This window comes from Callorhinus ursinus, unplaced genomic scaffold (assembly GCF_003265705.2).
Source record: "Callorhinus ursinus isolate GAN/ISIS: 27379988/994484 unplaced genomic scaffold, GSC_fseal_2.0 scaffold2, whole genome shotgun sequence".
Taxonomy (NCBI): Eukaryota; Metazoa; Chordata; class Mammalia; order Carnivora; family Otariidae; genus Callorhinus; species Callorhinus ursinus.
This window is the reverse complement of record NW_027397064.1, coordinates 38,059,577-38,079,640: the sequence shown is the minus strand read 5'-3', so window position 1 is coordinate 38,079,640 and position 20,064 is coordinate 38,059,577. Positions and strand designations below refer to the sequence as shown.

General features: G+C 35.7%; 1 protein-coding gene across 1 annotated transcript; it reads right to left on the bottom strand.

Moving 5' to 3' along the window:
* Window positions 1–17,973: 17,973 nt before the first annotated feature.
* LOC112840857 (ATP synthase F(1) complex subunit alpha, mitochondrial-like) lies at window positions 17,974–19,848 on the bottom strand. The gene has a single exon (XM_073880980.1). The coding sequence runs from the start codon at window positions 19,795–19,797 to the stop codon at window positions 18,865–18,867; it is 933 nt and encodes a 310-aa protein (XP_073737081.1). The 5' UTR covers window positions 19,798–19,848; the 3' UTR covers window positions 17,974–18,864.
* Between the last annotated feature and the right edge of the window lie 216 nt (window positions 19,849–20,064).

Here is a 20,064-nt window from a genome sequence, read left to right as displayed (position 1 = left end):
ATAAGAATGTAGTCCATTTTAGCTACCCATAGAGTCAGTAAAGTCCAAAACTTATGGATCAAAACTCCTGTCTACAATAATTCTCTTTATGCAATTTCTCAGGTGAAATCTACCTACCTGTTAAGCTAGTAGAGAAATTTCACTGGAAAGGAATTTGAACTCATTCTGTGAATCTTGTCCCTCAAGGCTTCCTGAAAATTTCTTGTAATTTATGAGCTAATGTAATTTCCTAAACTGTTTATAAAATTGCAAGGCAATATTGCACAATGGTGAAAAACATTTGGTTTAGATCAGATGGAAAGGATAAGATTCCTAGCTTCTAGTACTTTTTAGTTTGGTGATTTGGGCAATTTATTTAATCATCTGTAAAATGGGGATAATTAAAATCTAATTTAAAAGAACTAGTGTGTGGATGAAAGCAAATGATATATATACACAAATACTAAAGTGTAAGTCACATATAAATGCTCAACAATTGTAAGCTGCTGGTATTACTAATTTTTATAGTCTTTTGGCTATATATTTAGAGTAATGTTATTATGCTGCAAGTAAATGTGTTATATTTTCTTGGACAACTCTAAGTACAGCAGGTAGAAAAATGTTTTATTTATACTGGATATCCTGCTTTACACTTTCTCCATTCCTTGGCTAAAAACAGAAATCCATTTTTCTCCTAAGGATTCATCTGCAGAATTTGTTTCCTTTAGGCTGTAAGTGATGGTCATCTACAATGAGCTTTTTCTCAAAGGACCTTATGGTGGAAGTGGGATATGAAATAATGTCTCTCCATAAGGTCGTGATTACTAAACGGGCAGTGCATGTTCTCATGCCTGTTGAATTTATGTTGCACAGCCTAAGCCTTTGAAATTAATGTTTTGTATTTTTCATTGTTCTCAAATTATAAAAGAATTCCATTCTGATTTATGATCTATTGTCTACCTGCTAGGAAATGAATAGCTGAGATATTCTTGTTTGGGAAAAAACAGCTATATTTGGTACCACCACCTATGTCATCTGAGTTTAGATCAATGCAGGAGTCTCAAATTTCAAATCCCAAATATTAAAGCAATGAGTCTCAGAACTCATGCATAAATCTGAATGCTAAATGTCACCACGGAGTTCTAGGTATTCTTAATTTAACTTATCTTACTTACTCCATTTAACTTTAGCTCAGGCACTAGAGCTCTTCCCACAACTTACTAGCATTGAGTTGAAGGTGCAATAGAAGAATATTGAAATAAATAGAGTTACTCCTATAAATAATAAACAATTGGGGAATCATTACAAAGTGACATAACTAAGAACACAAATGAACAGAGTATTAATGATGTATCTGACTAAATTTGGCCACAGAAATGATCAGATGAGACCAATTTAAAAAGCCTCCTGGGGGAAAAAAAACAACAACAACGCATGTTTGAAGTTGGAAAGGCAACTGCCAGAAAAGTCCAGGAGACAGAAATATACCATCATGCAAACCAGAAGATTCCACGAGAGAGTAACCAGACATAAACTTGATAAAATACATGTGAATGAAGATAAGACCTTGAAATGTACTTTTAACAAGTAGTTTTCCATAAAAAGATCAGAAAATACCCTTGTCTCTAGTCAGCGTTTATTGAAAATGCAAAGGTTTTTCAAGAGCTGGTGCAGGCTTCTGAACCATGTGTATTTTTTTTTTCTGAAGGATTGCTATAGTATTTCAAAATGACGCACGGCATTAGATCTCTTTAGCTATCCAGTTAAAAAGCAATCAGCAAACCATGTAGCTGAAATTATTCCCCCCACCCCTGCTGCCAACCCGTCCCCCAGAGAAGCCATTTCTGGATACTATTTATTACCTGAATGATTTTACAATGTTGACGAAATTGTTTTGTCAATGCTTGCAAACTTCCATGCGATCAACTAAGGTTTCAGCAGAAAAGGGATTGATTGTATGTTCTTCAATGTGCTAAAGCATCAGGCACCCACAGAATGAAACTTCATTGATTAGAAATTATAATCATACTATGACTTTCAGAAGTTACCCATGTACCCACTACCTGCATTAGGAGAGCAACTTAACAAACGTCAGTTTCATTAGACTTCTGCACTGCATCGGTAAAAGATATCGGACCTTAGCTGAAAACAACAAAACCATTCTTAGATCAATTGTAAAACTCATGCTCCTCAGCTTTCTTGGGTAAAGTTTCAATTTGCTCAGGAGAGAAATGGATTTCTTTTAGATGGAGCTAGTCCCACATGAACTGACAGGTATGAACTAAATGACCCAATTTTGAAGACCTGGCAGAGATAAGGATTTCGGGACTAGAAGTGAACCTGGCACTTAAACGACTTTTATCAGAGATCTATCTTTCGTGCCATTATAATGTGTATTTCATTCAGAAAAATATCTGTGCAGCGATAGCAACATAGATTACTCAAAAATAATGCTTACAGGAGATAGTTTTAACTTAGAATTTAGGAGGACAGCAAAAGGATTTGCTGAGAATGACTAAGTCACAGTCTAGCTAAGAATTGTAAATGACTGCAAAATAACACATAGTATTATATGCAGCCATGATGGATCTCCATCGACGTGTGTCAAATGCAGGTATGTTTATGTGTGTGTGCACACATACTTCTAGTTCCTCCTCAATAAGAAACTAATGGGGCCTGTTAGCAAGTATTTTTATTCACCCTGGAGTCTTCTTCTTCCAGACTCTGCAGAACCACACTTTTAGATTCACTGCTCTTCCTATAACACACCGTTTACTCTAAGAGTACTTGTTTCCTTATTTTAGGACTCATTTCTATTTGCAGAAGTCTTTTGTCATTCTATTTGCTAAAGCTCATTTTGCATACAGACTTCTTCAATGGATTGCATAAAGGCTTTGCTTATCTCCAATGTACTTTACAATATGTGAGCAGCCTGCTTTTCTTAATGAAGCATTGGACGCTTCAGACCCCTATAATTCTGAGCACATGATTTTGCATGGCTTCTCTGTCACAGTCATAATCCTCTTCAGATATTTCACTGCTGAAATAATTATATCTATCCAGCGATGGCAGGTACGAACCTGATTGTGGTCTACACTAAAAAGCAAATCTTCCCTCCCTCATTATCATCACAATGACCCTTCTTGTATTACTTTAGTAAATATCTCTGCGCCACCATCCCCATGGAGAAGCTCAGGGCCATTCAAGTTTAATGACTTTAAACATGCCAAGATGTGGGCTGCCACAGGATATTTTTAATTTTCAAAATATTAAGAGTTTCAAACTTAAGAATCAGGTGTCTAGGAGGAAACAGATAAGTAATAACTAACAATCTTGCCTACAAAATTTCATCTTACAATGAAAGAAGATAAAGATGGCAAAGAAGAAAAATAAATAATATATACCCATTAGTACGAGACCTCATAAAAACACCTATAGATTCATTACAGATTTAGGGCTACCCTTCCCTTATATCTTATCATAAATTAGACATAGTGGTCATACACTGTAAGATAGAGTTGAAAGAAAAGGCTATATATAACACAACATATACATTACATAATATATTGCAAAATCTGGTCAAAGTGGCTGGTTCTAGAGAACATATTGTCAAAGTTGAATGGAAGCTGAACTGTAACCGCCTACAAGGTGTACGGGAGGGGAGGACAGTGGAAAGCAAGCTGATTTTCATCATAAAATATGTGAGATGCAGGATGTAAGATGGAGTTAACAGAAAAGTCCACTTAAGACAGATCCATCATCTAATAGACCCACCTCTTTTAGGTAGAAAATCCTCAGCTTCAGTTTATTATTACTAAATTCAGACCACAGGTATAGTGACATATCTTCAATTCTATTTTTTTTCATTTGTGGTTGTTGCAGTGCTTAAACTTTTTGAATATCGGAACCAATATCCTTGGTTACAGTTACTCACTATTTTTATGTCCAAAGCTAAGAAAATTAACAAATGTTATCAGATCACAAAACAGATAGACTTGTATCTATCCTTTAGACTTATTTTTGTTCATGAATGCAAAAGGCCTGAGGCAACAGATTTTTCTGTGTGATTAACTCCCCAGAGAAAATGGAAGCCTGAAAATCTTTCTTTGCACTTGTGTCGAAAGCTGGGCATTTAAAATGAAGAACATAATTTACTATAAAAGGATTACTGAAATTTTTCATTAAAAGAATAAGATAAAGTATACTTAGAAATGTCTCTTCTTTCAGCTGAAAATGTTTGCCTAATTTATTCAACTATATTTCTGAAAACAAAGTATTATTATACTTCTACATCCCTTCTTTAAGGAAACGTGCATTAATGTCTATTATTTACAGTTATCCTTCTAGTTTTGAAAGCATAATGAAATGCATACTGACCTGAATTAAATGGTTTATATGAAAATGCATTTATTCACATCTCTTCATCCTCATCGTTTCTTGCCTTCAGAGTTATGTTATGGCAGCATTTAATTATGTAAAGCTACATTGCACAATTTCAACTTGACAAAGAATGCAAGGCATTTGGGGTAGACTTACAAAGGAAAATACAGTATGGAAGCAAGAATAAAAGGCAGATAGAAAGAAAATGAGAATAACCATCTGGCAATTGAGAAATCAGATTTTACTTCTGAATCTATTTTTGATGACTTTTTATTTTTCTGTGTGTATTGTTGAATACTGATATAATTTAATGCATACAGGAGAAAAGTTGCAAGAATAGTACAAGGAACCCCTTATACCTTGTGTCAATATTCAACAATTTTTAAGCATTTTGCTCAGTTTGCCTTATCACTCTATTCTCTCCAACTCCTTCTCCCCCTCACTTCTCTCTTCCCCACATGGATGCACAAATACACATATACACATATGATTGCTTCTGAGCTTTTGAAAGTATGTTGGAGACATCATGCCCCTTTACTTCTAAATTCCTATTTATATTTCCTAAGAACAAGACCATTTTTTTAACCCACAGTTCAATAAGCAAAACAGTCAAATATAACATTGGTTCAATACCATTATTTAATTCATAGTCCATAATCAAATTTCACTAATTGACCCAATAATGTCCTTTATGGCTATTGTTTTTCACCTCCACAGGATTCCTCCAGATCTCATCTTCTATCTAGCTGTCATGCCTCTTAAGGGTCCTTTAGTCCTGGACAGTTGCTCAACTTTTCATTGTCTTTCTTAACCTCGGTATTTTTTTTAAAAGTTGAAACAGTTACTTGGTAGAATAGCCCTCAATTTAGGTTGTCTCCTTACAATGAGATTCAGGTTATATAATTTGGGCAAGATGTTATTTACATCCTTTTCAGTATACCATATCAGCAACACGCGGTGTTGATTATCCCAAATTGTTAATGTCAACTTTGATCGGTGCCTGGTTTCTATATTGGGAAGTCACTATCTTTCACTTTGTAATTAATAAGGAATTTTAGTGGAAATACTTTGAGACTCTAAAAATATCCCATTCCTAATCAAACTTTGACTCACGAATTTTAAATCATTTTGATTTTCTAACTCTAGCACTCCTTCTAACATCTATTAGCTAGCATTCTACTATAAGGATGAGCTTTTCTTTCTCCACCATTAATTTATTGATTTATATAAGTATGAACTCACAGAATTTTTCATTATTCAACGACTTATAATTCATTACTATCATTTTTATGCTAACATTGCCCCCATACTTGATGAGTAAGAGTCCCATCAAATTGGCTTCTGTTAAATTATTATATTTTCCCATTACCCCTTGAATATTTTATGGATTTCTAATACAACAAAGTGTTCTGGGATTATTTTATACTTCTCTGCACCAGCTCTGGAATCAGCATTTACTCCAAAGAGGCCTGATTCCTTTTAGTGGAGATTCATATTTAGAAACTAAGATACAGGCATTAAGTAACACACACACATATATTCATGAGTTTTTATTGATACTCCCAATTTCCATTGTTCTTGATACATTCATCAATTTGCTTAGACCTAGAGTTGTAAAAAGTTGAAAAGTGCTTTTCAAAATTGCTGACTCATACCACTAGATTAAGCAAAACTTTTTTTTTTTTTTTTTACGTTAAGCAAGTATTTTTCTAGTTTAAAAATTTACAAATATGCAGGGCACCTGAATGGCTCAGCTGGCTAAGCCTCGGACTCCTATCTCAGCTCAGGTCTTGATCTCCGGGTCCTAAGTATAAGCCCCACATTGGGCTCCATGCTGGTCGTGGAGCCTACTTAACAAGAACAAAATAATTACAAATACACAAATCTTCAGTGTACAACACAATTAGTTGTTACATATAATTATACCCATGTAACCCACACCCTTATCAAAATATAGGTAATTTCCGTTTCCAAGAGAGTTCCTGTGATGGTTCAACTTTATGTGTTGATTTTATTAGATCATAGGGTGTCCAAATGTTTGGCTAAATATTATTTCCAGGTGTGTCTGTGAGGGCATTTTTTTCAGATGAAATCAGCATTTGAATCAGAGGACTCAGTAAATCAGTTTGCCCTCCCCACTATGGGTGAGCATCACCCAGTCCATTGAGGGCTTGAATAAAACAAAAAGGCAGAGAAAGGAAGAACTCAACCCTTCTTGCCTGATAGCTTGAGCTGAGACATCAACCTTCAGCTGCCCTCAGATGTTCCTTGTTCTCAAAGCCTTCTGATCCAGACTAGGGTCTACACCATTAGTTCCCCTGGTTCTTGGGCCTTTGGACTCAGACTGAATTATACCACTGGTTTTCCTGGGACTCCAGCTTGCAGAGGGCAGATAGTGGGACTTCTTAGATGCCATAATGCATAAGCCAATTCCTTATAATAAATCTCTTCTATTGATTCTGTCTCTCTAAAGAACCCAACACTACAGTTCTCTTTTTCCTCCCCTGTGCCAGAAGCAAGCACTCTTCCTATTCTTTTTTACCATAAATTTTGTTACTTGTTCATAAAAATGGATTCATTCAGTATATACCCCATTATGCCTGGCTTCTTTTGCTTAGCATCATGTCTCCAAGATTCATGAGTATTGTTGTTTAATCAGTGGTGCATTTCTTTTTTATCACTGAGTAATATTCTGTTTTATAAACACAACAAAACTCTAATGAATTTAAGACTATCTGATGATTTTTTTTTTTTGCCAAATCCATTAATTCTCTAGTAACAGCATCATTACTAAAAAAAATCATTGGCAAATCTATTTTTTTTTTCTTTCAGAAATACGTGAAGGGTGCCTGAGTGGCTCAGTCATTAAGCGTCTGCCTTCGGCTCAGGTCGTGATCCCAGGGTCCTGGGATCGAGCCCCACATCGGGCTCCCTGCTCGGCTGGGAATCTGCTTCTCCCTATTTCACTCCCCCTGCTTGTGTTCCCTCTCTCACTCTCTGCCGAATAAATAAAAATAAAATCTTTAAAAAAAAAGAAATACATGAAAATTCTTAGGGGAAATGTTCCTAATACAAATTCAAGATAATCCTTCAGTTGAAAATGGATCTTAAGTATGTGATGACTCAGGGAAAATTATCCCTATGTCATTTGCTACAGTGTAGTATGAAAAGAATTGTATTTACAAGAAAAGACCTAAATTCTTATCCCAAAACCAGTGCCTACTAGCCATGTGACTAAGAAAGTCATTTCATCGTCCTGAGCCTAAATTGCACTATGAGTAAATAATAGAAATTCCATCATACATAAATATGAAGACCAAATGAGTTTAATAAACTGTAGTGAGCTGTGCAAATATAAATTATGATGTTTGCTGAAAATATAGCTATCACAGCAATTTTATGAATTGAGTAACATCCCATTATTTTGCATTCATTTTTCTTTTTTTCCAGCCATACTGAGGTACAATTCACTAATAAAAATTGTATATGTTTACAGTGAACATGATGGCTTTCTTTTAAGATTTGGGAGAGGGAAAAGCAGACTCACCGCTGAGCAGGGAGCCCAATGCGGGACTAGATCCCAGGACCCTGGGATCATGACCTAAGCCAAAGGCAGACACTTAACCGACAGCCACCCAGGCGCCCCGAACATGTTTTGATTTATACATACATTGTGAAATGATTACCACTATCAAGCTAATTAACATATCCTTCACCTCACATAGTTATCTTTGTTTTGGGTGGTGAGAACATGGAAGATCTCTCTTAGCAAGTTTCAAGTATGCGGTATAGTATTACTAACAATATTCATCATACTGTACACTACATCACCAGAACTTATTCATCCTGTGTAACTGAAACTTTGTATCCTTTGACCAACATCAAAGGAGTCATCTTCCTCCCACCTCCCAAACCCTAGCAACTACGACTCTACCTTGCTTATATGAGTTTGACTTTTTTAGATTCCATCTGTAAGTGAGATTATATACATTTGTCTTTCTGTGCCTGGCTTATTTCATTTAGCACAATATCCCCAGGTTCATCCATGTTGTGGCAAATGACAGAATTTTGTTCTCTTTTAAGAATGAATAAATTCCATTGTAGAATATATACCACATTTTCTTTATCCATTTATCTGTCAATGGAAACTGAGATTGTAAGATACAATGGAAACTGTATCTTACTTATTGTGAATAATCCTGCAGTGAACAGCAAAGTGCAGATATCTCTTAGAGATACAGATTTCATTTACTTTGGATATACTCCAGAAGAGGGATTACCGAACCATAGTGTAGTTCTATTTTTAATTTCTGAGGAAACTCCACGGTGTTTTCCATAATGGTTGTACCAGTTTACATTCCCACTAACAGTGTATAAGTGTCCTATTTTCCCCACATCTTTGTCAATACTTCTAATCTGCTGTCATTTTGATACCAGACATTCTAACAGGTATGAAGTGCTAGCTCATTTTGGTTTTGATTTGCTATTTCCCTGATGATTCTTTATATTTTGTGGTATCTGTTGTAATATCTTCTTTTTCATTTCTGATTTTTCTTTATTTTTGTCTCTTAGTCTAGCTAAATATTTGTAATTTTTTTTTTATTCAAAAAGCCAGCTCTTAGCTCCACTGATCTTTTCTACTGTTTTTCTAGCCTCTATTTCATTTACTTCTGCTTTGATCTTTATTATTTCCTTATTTCTGCTAGATTTGGGCTCAGTTTCTTTTCTTTTTCTAATTCTTTGAAGTGTAAGTTAGGTTGTTTATGTGTGCTCTTTTTTTCCAGTTTAATGGACAATTGTAAGATATTTAAAGTATACAACATGATGGTTTGCTATATGTACACCTTGTGAAAGTTAATTAGCCCTATCAAGTTAATTAATACATCCATTGCCTCAACATATATAACTCTTTATGAGAACATTTAAGTTCTTCTCTCAGTAAATTTCAATTATATAATACAGTGTTATCAACTGTAGTCACCATGTTATACATTAGATCCTTAGACCTTATTTATCTTATAACAGAGTTTGTACCCTTTTACCAACTTCTCCTTATTTCTCCTGCCTCCTAGCCCATGGCAACCACTTTTCTACTGTTTCTATGAGTTTGACATTTTTTTTAGATTCTACATATATGTGAGATCATGAAGCATTTGTCTTCCTGTGTCTGGCTTATTTTATTTGGCAAAAAAATATCCTCCAGTTCCGCCCATGTTGTTGCAAATGGCAGGATTTCCTTCTTTGTTATAGTTGAATATTACATAATGTATACATAATCACATTTTCTTTTTTCATTCATTTGTCAATGGACATTTAGGTTGTTTCCATGTCTTAGTTATTGTAGATATGCTACAATAAACACAGGGATACAGATAACTGTCTTCAAGAGTGATTTCATTTCCTTTGGATATACACCCAGCAGTGGAACTGCTGGACCATATGGTAGTTCCATTTTAATTTTTTGAGGAAACTCCCTCCATACTGTTTTCCATGCTGATTGCATCAACTTACTTTCCTACCAACAGTGTACAAGGGCTTCCTTTTCTCCACAGCCTTGCCAACACTTGGGATCGCTTATCTTTTTGATGACAATTCTAACAAGCATGAAGTAATATCTCTTTGTGGCTTTTATTTGCATTTCCTGATGATTAGTGATGTTGAACACCCTTTATTATACCTGTTGGCCATTTGTAGATCTTTCTTGGAAAATATCTTTTCAGTTACTCTGCCCATTTTTAAATTGTTTTGTTGTTGTTGTTACTGAGTTGTATGAGTTCTTTACATATTTTGGATATTAACCTCTTATCAAATGTATGGTTGCAAATATTTTCTCCCATTCCACAGGTTGCATTTTTATTTTGTTGATGATTCCTTTTGCTATCCAGAAGCTTTTTAGTGTGATGTAGTCCTACTTGTTTATTTTTGTTTTTATTGCCTTTGCTTTAGGTAACAAACCCAAAATGCCATTGCCAAGACCAGTGTCAAGGAGCTTACTGCCTACGTTTCTTTCTAAGGAGTGTTATGGTTTCAGGTCTATGTTCAAACCTTTAATCCATTTTGTGTTGATTTTGTGTACAGTGTAAAATATGGGTCCAGTTTTACCATCACCATTTATTAAAGAGACTATTCTTTCCCCATTGTACATTTTTGGCTCCTTTGTCATGAACTTATTAACCATATATGTAAGGGTTTATTTATTTCTTAGATCTCTATTTTGCTCCACTGATACGTGTTTGTTTTTAGGCCCCATCATCTTGTGTGTCTTGCTTAATGTTTCAGAGTATACTGACTCAATCAGAATTGTAATCTTCAGTGCCAAAATGTCACCCAGAATTTTGAGGTCAGGCCTAAGGATATCTTTCAAAATAGCAGCAACATTAAGTTTATGCTTCCTGTGTATTTTTTCTTTTATATTTATTTTAGTCACTATCTTCAATCCTCTAGCTCATCTGACATGTTAAACAGATTCTTACCAAATTACTTCCAGAGGTTATACAATGGTATTCAGTTATAATCTACATCTAAAGCACTTTGAATGTACTGTTTTATCTCAATTGATTTCAGTTGATAAAAACTGAGTGACTGAAAAACAGAAAAGAGATATTAATACAGCCTTCTATGCAAGGTGAAGTAACCTCACATTTCAATCTGAGTAATGAAAATTGGAATTAAGAACCTAAGAAACAGAAGTTTGCCAAACTGCAAAGCAAACATGAATTAGTCTCATTGTCATAACTATTCTGGAATGATAAGAACATAAAGTTTCAATAAATAGTTTGCTTAAAAGCCCTGCTCTGCAGTCTCCAGACAATTAAAAGTGACTTCAGGGGCACCTGGGTGGCTCAGTCACTTAAGTGTCTGCCTTCATCTCAGGTCATGATCCCGAAGTCCTGGGATGGAGTCCCACATCGGGCTCCTTGCTCAGTGGGGAGTCTGCTTCTCCCTCTCCTCCCTGCTCATTCTCTCTCTCTGAAATAATTTTTTTTTAAAGTGACTTCAGTCTGCTCATGTTATTCAGTCTCTACTCATTTCCTGCTTTAGAAACCCCATCTCAAAAATCACATGTGTACCAGACCCAATTCTATAAATTTTTTTCTATAACTTCCCTTTTCAAGATCTTGTATTATTTGTTGGCAAGATTATTAATAAAAAACCAACCTATTTCTGGTAACGATTTTCCTGGTGATCTTTGTGAGGGATTTTATAAGTTCATGAGGCTCCACTGTGACCTGTCCAAGACTCTTCTCTTGCATAACCCAAGATGACTGATTTGGGACTCTCTTACACTTCCAAGACCCTCCCAATTCACTCCTATCAGGGACTTATCTTAGGCTGCTGTGGTGGATAAATTTCCAGCAAGAGGTATGAATCTGATCTTTATATAGGAAACCCTCTACTCCAGTCATCTTGTATCCTTAGAATTGGTTCTTCAGAAATATTTTTAGATCTCATTAAAATTAACAACTTGTTTTCCTTGGTGAAAACTGCCTACTATCACTTTTGTCTCCTAATTTGTCATGTCCAAAGAATGTAATTTTCTGATGTGCATTTATATGAGGAAACTCAAAAGGATAGAAGATAGACATACTTCCTACTAAGTCTGTTTACCAAAACTGCCCTGAAGACGAATGAGGAAAAAGTTCCCATTAGACTGTTTTCCTTCCTACAACAAACATTGCCGTGAGTCACCCATCAAAACTATTATGAACCCATCTCTGTGTTGTCTTGTGTTTGAGGAACCTACTCTTGGGAAGATTGCTTCCTAACAAATTCTGCCTGTCAGAGGCCACTAAATGTTTGGTTGGTGTCGAGAGATGGCCTGATCATCATGATGGCATGAGGGAGACTCAAGACATGGAATATTTTCACCAGACACTTTTAATCAACTATATATATATTCCCCATGGGTTTTTATAGTAGTAAAAGTAAACCATCTCCTAAAATCATTTGTAGGTTTTTATCTGTGTTCACATCCCAATCTCATTTCATGTACCTATCCCTCTAAATGGCATAACTTTTTTTTTCTTACCAACGGCAATTTGGAATTAGTAGCCATTTTGTAAAACATTTAATATATCTAACATTGTGTATCTTTGAGGTAAACAAGGAAAGAAAGGTAATAAGATTCTAAACACCCAATAATTATTTTTTTCTTTTTTCCCCAACTTTATTGGGGAATAATTATATATTATGCACAAATATATATTTACAGTATACAACATAATGTTGTAATGATTTGATATACAGACACATTGTGGAATGATTACCAAGATCAAAATAATTAACACAACCACTGTTGTGTGTGTGTGTGTGTGTGTGTGTGTGTGTGTGTGTGTGGTAAGAATGCAAAAAGCAAAAAAATAAATAAAAGCAAAAAAATAAAATTAAAAAAAGAATGCTTAAGCAACTTTCAAGTATACAATACTGAATTATTAACTACTCAATAATCATTTTTTTAAGATTTTATTTATTTATTTGACACAGAGGGAGAGCACAAGTAGGCAGAGAAGCAGGCAGAGGGAGAGGGAGAATCAGGCTCCCAGCTGAGCAGGGAGCCCAATGCGGCACTCAGTCCCAGACCTGAGCCAAAGGCAGCCACTTAACCAACTGAGCCACCTAGATGCCCTCAATAATCAGTTTTTAATTGGTATGCAGAGATCTTTAAAAGAAATACAGAGTTGACATTAGCATCTTTAAAAGTAATTTTGGCAAAGGTTAAAGAGAAAGTCATTTCAATCTTGGGGATACTACTCTCCACAGACCCTTCTCTTTTACTTTATCTTGAACTATCTTCTCCTTGTCCTTCTGCCACTCCTTCAACCTCTACAAGAATGATTCTCTACAAGGATTCTAAGAATGTTCTTTTCCTCAGGAAGTTCCTTGGAAAAAATGTTCTAATGTCCCTTAAGATTTAATGATCCTAAAATCAGGCTTATGTAGATAGAATTCAACATTTGTCTCAGGCTAAACTTCATGTTTAAAAATTAGCTGATCTACTTCCACAAAACAAACAAATCAACAAACTTGTATTTTGATAGGGTTCGCATGAAATAGATCAGCTAATTTTTTATATTTAATTCAAAGGATCTATAAAATCCAAAATAATTTGGAAAAAGAAAGTAAAATTGGAAGACACTATTTGATTTTAAGTCTTACTATAAAGCTACAGCAATCATGTCAGTATGATATTGGCACTATGATAGACATATAGAGCAATGGAACTAACGAGTCAAGAAATAAACCAACATATATATGGTCAATTGGTTTTTATCACCACATTCACCAAGATAATTCAGTGGAGAAAGAATAGTTTTTTCAATAGATGGTGCTATTGGTGGTTTTCAATAGATGGTGCTATAACTGGATAGATATGGGAAAAAATTAACTTTGAACTTTCCCTCATACTATGTATGAAAATTAACTCAAAGTTAATCATATATACAAATGTAGAAGTGAAAACTATAAAATGTCCCAAATTAGATGTAGTAGAAACTTTTCTGCTGGCATAGGTTACACAAGGATTTCTTTTAACTTTATTTTATTTAAATTCAATTAATTAACATATAGTATCCTATTAGTTTCAGAGGTAGAGTTCAGTGATTCATCAGTTGCATATAACACCCGGTGCTCATTACATCACATGCCCTCCTTAATGTCCATCCCCCAGTTATCCCATCCCATCCCCACCTCCCCTCCAGCAACCCTCAGTTTGTTTCCTATAGTTAAGAGTCTCTTATGGTTTCTCTCCCTCTCTGTTTTTGTCTTATTTTTCTTTCCTTTCCCCTATGTTCATTTGTTTTGTTTCTTAAATTCCACATATAAGCGAAACCATGTAATTGTCTTTCTCTAATTGACATAAGGATTTCTTAAATAGGACAAAATAGCATAAATACTAAAGAAAAAAACTGATAGCTTGTACTTTATCAAAATTTAAGGCTTCTGTTTTTTGAAAGGCACTGTCAAAAAAATGAAAAGGCAAGCCACAGACTATCATAAAATATTGCAAAACATTTATCTGATAAAGCACTTAATCTAGAATATATATTTTTTTAAATCTCAGTTCAATAATATGACAACCAACCCAACAAAAATGAGCAAAAAGTTAAACAGCCACTTCATCACAGAAGAGATGTGAATGACAATTAAGCATGTTAAGATGTTCAACATCATAGGTCTCTAGGGAAATACAAATTCAAGCCATGAGATACCACTACATATCCACTAGAAAAACATTTTTTAAAGATTGAAAATATAAAGTTTTGGCAAGGAAGCTAAGCAACTGGCATTCTTCTAGAGAGTTTGGCAATTTTTTATAAAGATAAACATACACTTACCATATAACCCAGCAATCTCACTCTAGGTATTTTTCCATAAGGCATGGGAACATATTTACCACAAAGATTTGTATAACAATATTCAAAGATACAATCTCTGACTTAGTTGTTTAGATGGCATTTACTTAAAGACTGAGCAAAGAAAACGTCAGGTTAGGTATGCAGTAACCATCTTTGTTTAGTCTTTAGAATGCAATCCCTTATCAAAGGCTTAGCACAAATTTTGAGAGAAAGTCTTGGCTTTCTCTAGAGCTGGCCAAATTGCCAAAGAATAAGAGCTATACAACTTAGCAATGTATGGTATAGAGCAGATATGCCTTGGGGTCATACATGATTTGGGCATGCTGTTGAAAAGGGAAGATTTCTAATGTCTGATGCTCTCACCAAAAATAGGCAGTTAATACAAAAATTATTAGAATCTCTTCAACTGTCAAAACAAATATGTATAATTTAAAGTTCAGAGTAGAAAGTACAAACTGGATACATGACTATCCAGTGAAAATTCAATCAAGTCACAGATATTAGCCAAATATGTATTTTTTTTAATTTTCTAGTTGCCATAATAAAAAAATTGAAAACAAATGTATGATTAATTCTAATAATATATTTTATTTGAACAAATGTGTCCAAAATATAATTTTAGCTTATAATCAATATAATATTAACACTATACTTTGCGTGTTTTTTTATTAAGTATTTAAAGATGTACTTACAGTACATCTCCGTTCAGACTAGCCAAAATCCAAGCGTTCAATAGTCGTATGGCTAATGCCTACTGTGTTGGACAGCAAAACTCTAGATACTGCTACTAGAAATGCTCTGGCTAATCACTATTCCAAACAAGCCCCCTTAAGATAAATTGGCAGATAGGGGATGCTCAATGATTAAGGGATAAATCTATGAGTTCTTCCACAGAACTTTTTATAAAAGCTGATAATTCAGTCCTAAATTCTGAGAAAAACATTGTGAATGACCTGGATGAGTAATCCATAAAGATAAATTTTGTGATGCCAAAACAGTTGATTGTTGGCACCTGATAGTCTCCAATGGGCATTCATGAAAATTCTTCATGAAAATTCACATTATGAAAGAAAAAAATTGGTGACCACAAAAGAAATTATGTTGGTGAGTGATGATGTGGCTGGTAATTAGTTAATTAGAATTAGTTAAGCTGAATGTAAGCTGAATTAGTTAAATATTGTAAATATTGTAAATTAAATATTACTAATTCAGTAAATTATATACTGAAGTTAAAGCTGCCTTTCCACAGCATCTCTCTTCTTGGCTACTGCACAATCCTCAATTTGAATGTCTGGTATTTTGTAAAACTTAGCGGAATGACTACCCTTGAACCTTGTTAGAAAGAATTTTATCAAGTACCGTTGACTACACACATAGTAATCAAACTTCAGTGAGTTGGTATGCAGGTCCATGTTCCACAATCTAAAGTTTAATTCCATTTCACAATCCAAACTCTTGGGTGACCTCCCAATAAGATGTCCAATAGTCTCCAAATGTATATGACATCATAAAGCAGACAACTTCCACCAGGAATTTGGATCAAGTAGATGGCTTCTTGAAGTCAACATTGTCTGTTCAAAACTCACTTGACACAATTCAGATGACCAGAAACACAGGTAATCATGTTTTAATCTGCATGATCTTTTTTTCTTATTTTCTTTTCTCTTTGTTGGCTTAAGGTTCTTGATGGTTCTGATTACCTATAGCTCCTTCACTATTGCTTCCTAAATGTCCCTATTATTATTACTGTTTTTATTGTCCTTCATCCAATAACTGGCTATGATTTACTCATGATTTGGCTAAAAGATACAATTGAATCAAAAGTCAAATTATTCCCAATTTTCTCTGGGAACCGTCCAGCATCCTCCAGTACTAGTCCCATCTGAAGCATCAATTGGTTTCATGTATACTTGCTTTCAACCACTAGATGGCAAACAGAACACTAAATCAGACAGCCTAGAGTCTAAAGCCACCTATTACATTATACCTAGCATTGTCAGTTTCAATCTCCATCAAAACAAACCTGAGGCCTTTTATAGGAACTTAACTTTTTAACTAAACATTCCCAAAATGAGAACTTGGTGAGGAACAGAAATGAATTGTGTATACAAATGTTTCTGTAACTTTCCTTTTTAGGCATTATTGAAATTCTGTTCTTAATAGCATTCTCCACCATCCCAGAGAGACTGTGAATAAACCCAGCTTATTTTTTGATACATAGGCTTTGCTGGTGAACTTTATGAGAATTTAGATAAATTATTCCTTTGATTTCCTTTTAGTTTATCTAGCTGGTGTGTGCCTATTTTTGGCAGCTTAAAAACAGAATAGTTTTATTTTCTAATTTTTAGAAGATAAAAAGTTACATTTGCTGAAGTTGGTTGTCCTTCGGCCTAAAGTATATCCATCACCACGTCCTCTAGAAATCTACCACACACACACATACACACACACACACACACACACACACACACACACACACAAATATTTTCCATATTGGCAAATCATTCTTCTGCATAGTTAACCCAATTGTTACCAAAATGGTAACCATAGGGAAAAGAGACATTAGAACTCAATAGTGAAAACTCTCTTCGGAGAACACAACCGTGAGTAAACTGAATCCATGAAGGCATGAAAATGCCGTAAGACGGTAAAGACGGGGAGAAAGTGATGTTCAAGAAAGGTCTGGATATCTGACTCCTTTGTTAGGCAAGCCCTGCTTTGCTGCTCTGAGACTACACAGTTTACCTAATTTACCACGCAAAGCCATTTATAAATAGATCAAACACAAGCTACAAAAGGAAGCTAAATCATCCACCACTCCTTTAGAGGCCTACTCTACCTAAAAACAAACATCATTGAATTTCAGTTTAGCGTAGTAGAAAGTGGAAATAACAGAGAGCCATCATGAGCCTGGCGCTGCCTCCTGACACAGAGATCTGGTGCCAAGTTGCTGAGTGATTTCAATATCAGTGTTGAATAATCATTTTCATCATTCATTTTAAATGAACAGTGACATGTCATTAATTAGTATTAATCAGGAAATTACCACATAAGCACAGAGAGAATGGTGGTCCACATATGGCTCATTAGGCTTATATAGCTCAAGACATGAACTGGAATTTCAGACTCACTATTTACAGAATTTTATAGAAATAACTCATTTCAAATATTTCTAGCATAATAGGAAAGGTTAAAAATAAACTTTAAGTAAATCTTCTTAAAGTAATGAAATGTTACTTTTAGCCAATAACTTTGACTATTTGTTTGTTTTTTTTAACCACCAACCGATATGGAACCTTTATTTTTAAGGTAATTTCTGTATATCTGGAGTATGAGAGTAATCCTTTTACAAATGGAACTGGTTACTAGAATAAATGATGACAAAACCATAACTGGTTATTTCATGTGAATCCACAGGAGTTTAAACTTCAAATCCAGCCAAGAAGTTTGTTATAATCTCTCTCAGCTTAGCATCTGACTGTTCTGAGATCTTTCCATCAGTCCTTATATTGCCCAACAGGGCCTGGTGCTGGCTGATAACATGAGCCAGGAAAGCATGCTCAAAATTTGTGATCTTGCTGGGCTCCAATTTATCAAGATACCCTCTTACACCAGCATAAATAACAGCCACTTGTTCTTCAATAGCCATGGGAGAATACTGTCCTTGCTTCAGCAGCTCAGTCAGTCGCACACCACGACTCAAGAGTTGCTGAGTGGCAGCATCGAGGTCAGAACCGAACTGGGCAAAAGCAGCAACCTCACGATACTGAGCCAATTCCAGCTTCATGGACCCTGCTACCTGTTTCATGGCACTAGTTTGGGCAGCAGATCCAACACGGGACACAGACAAACCAACGTTAATGGCAGGGCGGATACCTTTGTAGAACAATTCTGTTTCCAAGAAGATCTGTCCATCAGTGATGGAAATGACATTTGTTGGAATGTAAGCAGACACATCACCAGCTTGTGTTTCTATGACTGGTAAAGCAGTCAAGGAGCCACCACCAAAAGAATTATTCATTTTGGCTGCTCTCTCTAGCAGACGGGAGTGTAGGTAGAACACATCACTAGGATAGGCCTCACGACCAGGGGGTCGGCGGAGCAGCAGAGACATCTGACAATAAGCAACAGCCTGTTTGGATAAGTCATCTTAGATGATCAAAGCATGTTTGCCATTATCTCTAAAATATTCTCCCATAGAACAGCCAGAATAAGGAGCCAGGTACTGAAGGGGAGCAGCATCAGAAGCAGTAGCTGAAACCACGATGGTGTACTTCATGGCATCTGCATCTGTAAGTCTCTTCACCAACTGGGCAACAGTGGATCTCTTCTGACCAATAGCAACGTAGATACAGTATAGCTTCTTCTTTTCATCAGTTCCATCATCGAAACGTTTCTGGTTAATGATTGTGTCAATAGCAATTGATGTTTTGCCAGTCTGTTGGTCACCAATAATCAGCTCACGCTGACCACAACCAATTGGCACCAAGCTATCCACAGTCTTAATACCAGTCTGCATTGTTTCGTGCACAGAGATTCGAGGAATGATCCCAGGGGCTTTCAGGCCAACTCGCCTACAAGTTTTGGAACCAATTGGACCCTTTCCATCAATGGCATTACCAAGGGCATCTACAACATGGCCCAACAGCTCCTTGCCAACTGGAACATCCACAATGGCTCCTGTTCTCTTCACAATATCTCCTTCCTTAATTAGTTTATCATTTCCAAACACGACAACACCAACAGTGTCAGGTTCCAAGTTCAAAGACATACCCTTTAAACCTGAAGAAAACTCTACCATTTCTTCTGCCTGAACATTTCTCAGCCCATGTACATGGGCAATACCATCACCAATGCTTAGGACACGCCCCGTCTCTTCAAGGTCAACAGAGGTATCAGCTCCAAGAATACGCTCTTCAAGGATAGAGGACACTTCGGCAGTGCCAATCTTCTGAAGATGAGTGTTAGAGGCATGGAGGTTCCTTGCAGCAATGAAGGAGGATCCCAAAGCATTTTTGGAGACCAGTCCGGCCCGCCGAGGGAGGGTGCGGGCCACGGCCGCCGCGACGCGCACGGACAGCATCTTTGCACGTTCTTCTTGGGTTGTTTCTCTGCAGCCGCAGCCTCTGGACTGACTGGGCTATTTGTTTTTCTAAAGGAGAAAAAAATACACTTTTCTTAGCAAAAGGACTATAGATCAAAGAATAAATGTCACATATGAAAAAGAAATCCTATCAATAAATGAATGTCTGTATATGTTATTTTATAAACTGTATTTCTCATATTTGTAGAAGGCAAAGCAGGATAATATATAATAAATAGTTAATTCAGAACTGCAATTTAACCATTA